This window comes from Sinocyclocheilus anshuiensis, unplaced genomic scaffold, assembly GCF_001515605.1.
Source record: "Sinocyclocheilus anshuiensis isolate Anshui unplaced genomic scaffold, SAMN03320099.WGS_v1.1 scaffold637, whole genome shotgun sequence".
In the NCBI taxonomy this organism is placed as follows: domain Eukaryota; kingdom Metazoa; phylum Chordata; class Actinopteri; order Cypriniformes; family Cyprinidae; genus Sinocyclocheilus; species Sinocyclocheilus anshuiensis.
Genome location: NW_015539816.1, coordinates 1,197,191 through 1,205,487, shown reverse-complemented (window position 1 = coordinate 1,205,487; position 8,297 = coordinate 1,197,191). Strand labels below are relative to the sequence as shown.

Genomic DNA, 8,297 nt, shown 5'->3' with positions numbered 1-8,297 from the left:
ACTAAACATTTTGGCAGTAAGACACTCTAGGTGTCCTATGCACACAGATTATTAGCATACTATACACAACATGCATAGGCTACTATATACTGCAGAAATAGCAAGTGTAGTATAGAAGTGTGCTATTGAGAACATACTTGAGGTTCATGGTGAAATTGTATCTTTCTTTCCATTTTGAAATTGTGTTTAAGATTTCTTGCGGTTATGGACATGGAAGGTGAAATTGAGCAGGCTGAACTGTGGGATATAGTATTCCTTGCATTGTTCTTTGTTACTGCACATTTTGGCAATTAGATAAGAGCGTTCTATGCAGGCAAATAATTAGCATACTTTCACAATATGCATAGGCCTATACTGCAGACATAGTAAGTATAGTATAAAGTGAGTTATGGAAAACATGGGCCTACTCGTTCATTTGGTGAAATTTTATCTTTCTTTTCATTTAAACCTGAATCAAACATCGAATCAAACCTGCTACTAGAGGAAATTTGTAAATCCTGTGATTTGTGACACTATATGACGCAGGCGGAGATTACAAACAAACTATTCGTCAATGAACGACGTTACCCACTACGTATAGACTAAATCAGCTTTAGAAATACATTTTGCTTATTTGTGACGATCAAAACCGCAGCTTTTCAGTTGTTGTTTATCTAACATTTCGTAAGGAAGAAGCCTAAGCTCAAAACGGTTGATGCATTGCATTCTCCCAGCTGTGCGTTTTGAAAATCCTCCCTCCCGACTACACGTCCGCTGCAGTGTCCCACAGTATCCACGGGGCTCGTCATGGCGCTCGGACGCAGGAACTCGCTTCTCCTGTTTTTCTTCGCTTTCTTCTAAATGCAATCAACCTGAATCTCACGGACTCGGATTTTTTGCTGTTTCAATTTAACGACTCTAGAGCGACGACCTGTTCCTTGCTGAGATATACGGATCTGAATAGATAAACTTGTGTCCAACTGGGCGATCAAGATTTCAGGATCCCTTTTCCAGGGCGAATTCCCTAGTTTGAGGAACTCGGGAAAGAAACTGTTCTGGAAGAAGAGGAGTGAGAAGGGGCCCTTATTTAAGGTAGCGTTTTTGTGCTCTCACAAATATCCCCGTAATAAGATATTAGATTAAATTTAAACATCGAATCAAAGTTTGTGAAGCTACATGGTTACTTACAACCAACGTGAGCACGAGTTACAGACAAACGTTTTGATACAAGCGTCTGTCGTTCATTGTTTACTCGGACACATCACGCACAACACTTTATTCGCTTTTTTTTTCATTGTGCCGTGGTTAGTTTTCAAAACACGACTGGTAATGGGTTAGTTAGTTTCAGGAGTTATTTAAACAGACTCACATACAGCAGTGTAAGGTCGATATATTTGTACCGCTACTCTGAAACAATGTGGCTAATGTTGGCTTTGTAGTTATTAAATACAAGGTTGTTGGTTGTATTCAGGACTTTAACGACAGTGAGGGCGAGGTTGAGGGTTTGCATTAAAGGTAAAGCGATGGTTCAACCAAAACTGTAAATTTTTCAGCATTTACTCACCCTTATGTTGTTATAAACCTCTATGACTTTCACAAATGGAGATGTTAGGAACTGACAGCCTCAGTCACCATTTACTATCATTACATTTTCCCCCTTTACAATATAAGTGAATAGTGACTGAGGCTGTCAGTTTCCCTAATACCATCGTTTGTGTTATGGGGGAACATACCCTTTAATTGTATTTATGTTAACTGCATTTCCTCGATTTATAACATTTGTTTTGTAACGTTTCTGTACACAACAGTTTGGTTCAGATCAATGAGCTAGTTGCATAAAGATGTATGATTTTGCAGTTAGTTTTAAATTATTCTCTATTCAGTGTTCTGCTTGCCTTTATATAGCCTCGTCTTTTGATTGAATCGGGGTAGAACAGCGGATGAGGATCGAGGAGGGACACAGGCGCGAGCACTAGGCTACAGCCTCGTTTGGCCGCATATTTGCAGTTTAGACACGAAGTCTCCTCTCACCAACTGACCAAACGTGACGGACGGTAAACTCTCTTTAGTTGTTTCAGAGTTATTCCTGTTGCCAAGTCCATTGATGACTCTATTAAATATGGCTGGGGCTAGAGAACAGGACCCGGACTCCAGTGGTTTTCATACCGTTTAGTTCCATCTCGAACGTGCATTTTTCTGCAAAGGCGGACGGAATACCCTACTAAAATAATCAAGTTGTGGACTAAATGACCAACTGTATACTGTGCACTATGTACTCTCCCATCTAGTCTATGCACTTTATAAGGTTATAAAGCGTATGGTAAACTGCGACACTTTATGAAGTGTCCAACATTCCACACTTTATTTTTGGGTTAATTAAATGCATCACCCGGGTATTTGAAGTGCACATTTCTTCTCGAAATTTACCGTGTGAACACACTGCCTTAGACGCACTATTATTACAAAATGGCAAAATATTGTATACTACGCGAATTGGAAAGCATCAAGCATACAGCGTGACCAGTGTTGTCTGATTCCTAATGAATGACTCTTATGAATCGGTTCTTTTTAGTGAATCAAAAACACACAACGAGGCAAGTGAGGTCCAATTTAGTGAGTCAACAAATATTCTACGGTTACTGATTTAATCTCATTGTGTTTTGTGTATGTATGATAACATCTGGTTAAAAAAAATTATGTGAGTTTTATACCAATCTGGTATTTTATATTAAAAAATAAATTAATAAATTAATTACTATTATTAATATTTTGTTAACCCGTTTTTGTGCTATTTTTATTTAATACATAGCTATTGACAGTAGTAGTATTGCAAAAAGTAAATGCAATAAGAATTAAATTACTGTTTTTCAAATATTTCTCCCTCAAAAGTATTAAAAGAACCATTAAGGAACAGAATCATAGAATCATTCAATTCCTTATGATTCCCATCCCTAGTAATATGTTTGGAGGTTATTGTCTGCTCCAGTTTGTAGCGTTTTTGCTATTTGTGCCAAGTTTACTATGCATTTGAAAACCAATTTAGTTGTTTTTGAACATCCTGGATTTTAAGGATTTTCAGTTTTCTTGGGAAACTCTCCTTGAACATACTCATTACATTGTGTGCTTATGTGCCTGCTATTGAAACCACCAAAAATGTCACGTGTAATGCTCTATAAGACAGAAGTGTCATATGATCTCTTTTTCTTTGATTCTCTGCAGTGAATGCTAGAGACATGATCATGACTGCGGCATGGGAGTGACGTGACATCAGCACTGGACTTTCCCTCCAAACAACCTTATATCCGCACGCCCACACCATGTGCTTCTCTCTTCGGAGAGGCAAAACTGACTAAATGAACGACTACGCTGAGAAAGATTGTGCGAGTGTGAAAATGGACGAGTCTGCGCTCCTGGACCTGTTGGAGTGTCCGGTGTGCTTGGAGCGGCTGGATGCTACGGCAAAGGTGTTGCCGTGCCAGCACACGTTTTGCCGGCGCTGCCTGCTTGGAATTGTGGGGTCGCGTGGAGAACTGCGCTGCCCGGAATGCCGCACGCTAGTGGAGAGTGGCGTGGATGAGTTGCCTAGCAACATCCTCCTGGTACGGCTACTGGACGGTATCAAGCAGAGGCCGAGGAGGACGGGAAGCATGCACGGCACGTGTACTAATGGATCTGCAGTGGCAGGGGTCCGAGCACAAATTGCTGGAGGAGGCCAGAGGGATCCAGGTCCCACGGGAGCACAGTCTCAGAGGGTACAGGCCAGGAGCACTCCAGTTAGGGTGAGTCCCATACATCAGACAGATATGGACAGATACAATTAACATCTGTTTTTACATGCAGAAAAACTTAGTGATGGGTTTCTGTTAGCCTGATGGTTATATCGGTGGAGAACTTGTCTGGCCCTATCTCGTCTGGTCATCGTCAGGCCTTGGAGACTTGCTCCAAAGCCATGGCATGATATGAAAGGAAGAATAATTTCTGAATTAATTAGGTGTTTAGGGAATATGAGATGTTTTTTCTCGTTCACTCTGTCATCTGTATCATTATTTTGGTTAATGAACTCTTTATTTAGAGTTTGTTTAGAGTCTAATTCACATTCAGGAAAATGAATACATGGAGGAACGTTTCTTGGAGTTAACAAAAAAACAAACACTTTCTATGATGTTGGAACACATATTTAATTAATATGTGCTTTAAAACTGCAATTTCAGTCAGACTAAAGTAATAATTAAAAATTTTTTTATGTGTCATGTAAACACTTTAGTCCAACTGGAATTGTACCAGTCCTTTTTTTTTTTAAATATCTGACTAACAGACATGGATGCTGTGATTGTTGGGTGGCTTCGTCTAGCATGTATATGCATTTATTTGGACTACGAATGGTCTCACGTTTTGCTCATGCCATTGTATGCTGCTGTAGCTTAATTTTAACTGCACATGTAAATATACTTAATGTGGAAGAAAAGTGTTGTTTGCAGTTTGTAGCCTATATCTGCATGTTTGAGGGAAAAATATAATTGCATTTTTTGATTGAGATTTAAAATTTGTTAAAAATAAAAAAATAACAACAACTATTGTTATTATCATTATTACTAAATAAAATATAATTTTTTACTTTAATTATTACTGTTTATTATTTCACTGTAAAGCAAAGGACTATTTAAAGAAAAAAATAATTTTATTTTACAGTACAACTGTAAAATTACATTACTGTTATTAATGGCTATCTTGATTTTTTTTCATTTTCAAAGCTATCAAGCTTTTATTTTGCCAAAAAACAGTCAGAGACTCTCGTTTTGGTATGTTGCATTCCAAATGCATGTTAAAAGCGACACAAACTCGACGGGTCATGAGTTGCTCTTGTGTAAGTAAACACAGTGCTGCGTGCGCTTCACTCCGGAAAAACAGAGCGCATATAGTTATTTAATTAAATTACAAAATTTTGCATTAAGCCATATTGCAATTCCAGTTTATTTCGATTAATCATAGCCCTAGCAGACGGTACTAGAGAGAATCTTGTTAGCTCAGGCCATTGTGCTTCTTCTAAAGCAACTCAAGAAGCTGAGGTAAGCCTCCTTCCCTGCTGAGAAAAAGCTGCATTAAAGGCACAATATGTAAGATTTTATTAAAATATCCAAAAACCACTAGGACAGTGTTATATATTTTGCTGACTTGTGTACTTACATTATCCCAAATGTTTCGAAGAATGTTTAAATCCAGAGAAATAAGCACTTTTTTAAATTAGTGACACGGACCGTGTCTATAGTGTCATTGTGTCGCCTGCCAATGACGTCATAACCCCTCGATTTCCGGTTTAGTTTTTTAGAAAACATGGAAATACCAAAGACGCTTTAATATGTTGTGCATTTTAATAGACCGGTGACGACCGCACAGAGTAGCATTATAACAGAACTTTCAAATGTATCTAGTATGATAAAACAGGTTTATTTTGAATACGTGCCCTCTAGCGGCGAAAATTACATATTGTGCCTTTAACTGTTCCAGCACTTTTTTTGTTGTTTGGTGTGGTTGTGTATTTGGATGTCTTTATTTCTTTTTCTATGTGAGAGGGGAGAAAAAAGCAAAAACGTTGCAAGCGGACACCATTGTGTTTGTGGCTGTTTGTGACTGAGACTCTGAGTGAGAGCGCACACGTTTCTGCCAGTATAACTTTCAAACAAAGTGTCCCAGCGGATCGGGATAGTTGTCATAGCAGCAGTTTTGTGATTGTGTGTTTTGTTGTGTTCCACCTTTCGGTTTTGCACGGTAACAAAACACAGGTGTCCCTACAATCAAGCCCTCTGTCATCTCTCCCACACAGACTTGTGGGACAGGAAGAGGCCTCCACCCAAAGCATGATGGGAGGCGACGCTCTAAGTCAGACATCACCGGTCTATAATCTTTTAATATCCTTCTTTTGTTGTTCATAAACATCAGTGCTGTGAATGACACCTGGATTGGCCTAATAAGCTAGTCGTCTCTCTCCTATTCAACTAACATGAGTTTAAAAGATAATCTTATTTACGCGTCTTCAAAAGAAGCTCATTAAGGGGTTTTACCCTAAGATGACTAAGTTTGACTGTTGTTTTTCATGTGAATTCTATTCATTATGTATTTAAATAATACATAAAAATCAAAAGTGATAATAAATAAATTAGTTAAAAAACATTTCTATTTTAAATAAATTATTCTGAACTGTCTATTAATCAACGAGTCCTATAAAAAGCGTCATAGTTTCCACTAAAATATTAAGCACAATTCAGCATTGATAAAAATAAAAAAGGTTTCTCTAGCACCAAATAAGCATATAAAAAAATGATTTCTGTGGCATCATGTGACGACTGGAGTAATGAAGTTGCTGGAATAAATTACATTTTCAAATATATTACAATAGAAATGTTTTATTATTGTAATACTGTTTTTTTAAATTCAGTTTTTACTGTATTTTTGATCAAATAAATACAACCTTGGTGAGCATAAGAGACACATTTCATAAACATTATAAAATCTTACCAACCCTTACCAACCCCTTTTGAATGGTAGTGTACTGTATATGATCCATTTTACTGTTGCTGAAATGTAGCTTTAGGGATGGACAGATATTCAAATTCTGGCCGATACCTATAAACCAATAATTATTTTCATGTTTGTTGATCAAAATAAATGGCCACTATTAAAATTCTGTACTTTTTTTTTTTACATTTAAAAGGGGGGAAAAAACCCTAAAAACTTTAAATGTAAAAAAAAAAAAAAAGTGTACATTTAGTTATTGGATGATAACATCACTGCTCATATTTCAGTCTGCTTTAAACTCTCTGGACCAGAAACCAAAACCCACCATTTTTAAATTTGCCTTTGTTTGGAATGACTTAATCCTCTAAGTGATTACACTTGTTCTTCCTTTAGTTGGCATCACTACAATAACACCTCCCTATCCCAAAGTGCCCTTAGAGCAAGACTACATCTCTGAAAATAATCAAATCTGATGAACTCTCCCCACACAGTCTTTTCTAATTAGCCCGTCAGTGTACATATCACGCTTTAAGGACACAGTCATTAGCATTAGGCTGTTTGCCAGAGCTGGCTGAATCCAGTAAAGTGAGGTAATATAAGGTTGATCAGCACGGTGAGCTCTAAAACTCTGCTATTCAAAAAAGTCAACTCTCGCATGAGCAAACTTGGCAGTGATTGCTTATCTTCTCTCTCTTTGTGCCCGCTGTGTTTTCACACGCCAGCCTATTTAAGGGTGTATCTGAGGTGGTGTAAACAGCCTTGCTGCCGGTGGAAAGGGATTTTTGCAGCGGTTGTAGCTTCAAACAGAGCCTGTGATATAGAGTTGGTGTAAGGACCAGGAATGCATCTGAGACTTCATGATAACAGAGCGTTGTGTGAGTGGCGGGTCTGTTATTTAGGTCTTCAGAAGGGTTTTGTTAAGTCATACTGTGCTTTGGAGACGCACAAAACACACACTGACGCATGGAAGAAAACTAGTGCTAAGAAGAAGAATTCCTACCTAGTTCAGGGATACAGACATCCAGACCCCTGAGATCTGGGTTGTCAGATGTTGCGTTTTGTAGCCATTTCAACATCTGCGTACTAGTGAGTACAGGAAGTATATGGCAAAAGGAATCATATTTTACCTGAGATGTAAGTGTAAGTTTGCAGAGTTTACTGATTGTGTGTTGACCACTTGAGAACAAATAACTGTTATGTGCCTGTTGTTTTTAGTGAATCAGACACGTACAGGGTGACAAATGTAGTTAAATTCACAAACAAATGACTTATATGCAGTGTTGGGAAGGTTACTTTGGAAATGTAATAGGTTACAGATTACAAGTTACCCTACTTAAAATGTAATAAGTAGTGTAACTTTTCAATTACTTTATTAAATTAATGTAACTGATTACATTTGATTACTTTTTGATTACTTTTCTAAATTTCTAATGTTTTCAACTGTTTATCATTTTCAAACATGTAAACCAGGCAGGGTAAACCTTACAGTAGTACTCAACACTGATTACTGTCACACTTACGAAATCCTTCATCACTTGAATTAAGATTATATTTCAGTTTTAAAGTAGACATAGGATGCAAAATTCACTTTTACATGGTGTTTGCATATAATAATTTATGCATTTAGCAGACGCTTTTATCCAAAGTGACTTACAGTGCATTCAGGCTAGGGCTGCACGATTAATCGCATGCGATATTTAACGCGCATCTTGTCAGAAAGCCGGTTCTGTAATCAGCGTAAATCTCCATCACCTGCGGGCTTTCACATTGAGCAGCATTAACTACACAGAGCCGTTGTTCACTGA

The 8,297-nt window shown here is 37.7% G+C and overlaps 1 protein-coding gene across 2 annotated transcripts in view; it reads left to right on the top strand.

The window, feature by feature from the left end:
- The first annotated feature begins 791 nt into the window (after window positions 1-791).
- The window catches only part of LOC107683940 (E3 ubiquitin-protein ligase SH3RF1-like), a 74,076-nt gene continuing 66,570 nt past the window's right edge, over window positions 792-8,297 (top strand). Inside the window, exons 1-2 of one of the 2 annotated variants that reach the window (XM_016480018.1) lie at window positions 792-1,071; window positions 3,199-3,758. In XM_016480018.1, coding sequence (XP_016335504.1) covers window positions 3,333-3,758 — 426 coding nt within the window. In that variant the 5' untranslated portion in view covers window positions 792-1,071; window positions 3,199-3,332. Of the gene's footprint in view, window positions 1,072-1,922; window positions 2,034-3,198; window positions 3,759-8,297 lie in introns of those variants that run through there. The other variant, XM_016480019.1, reaches the window with a different exon arrangement.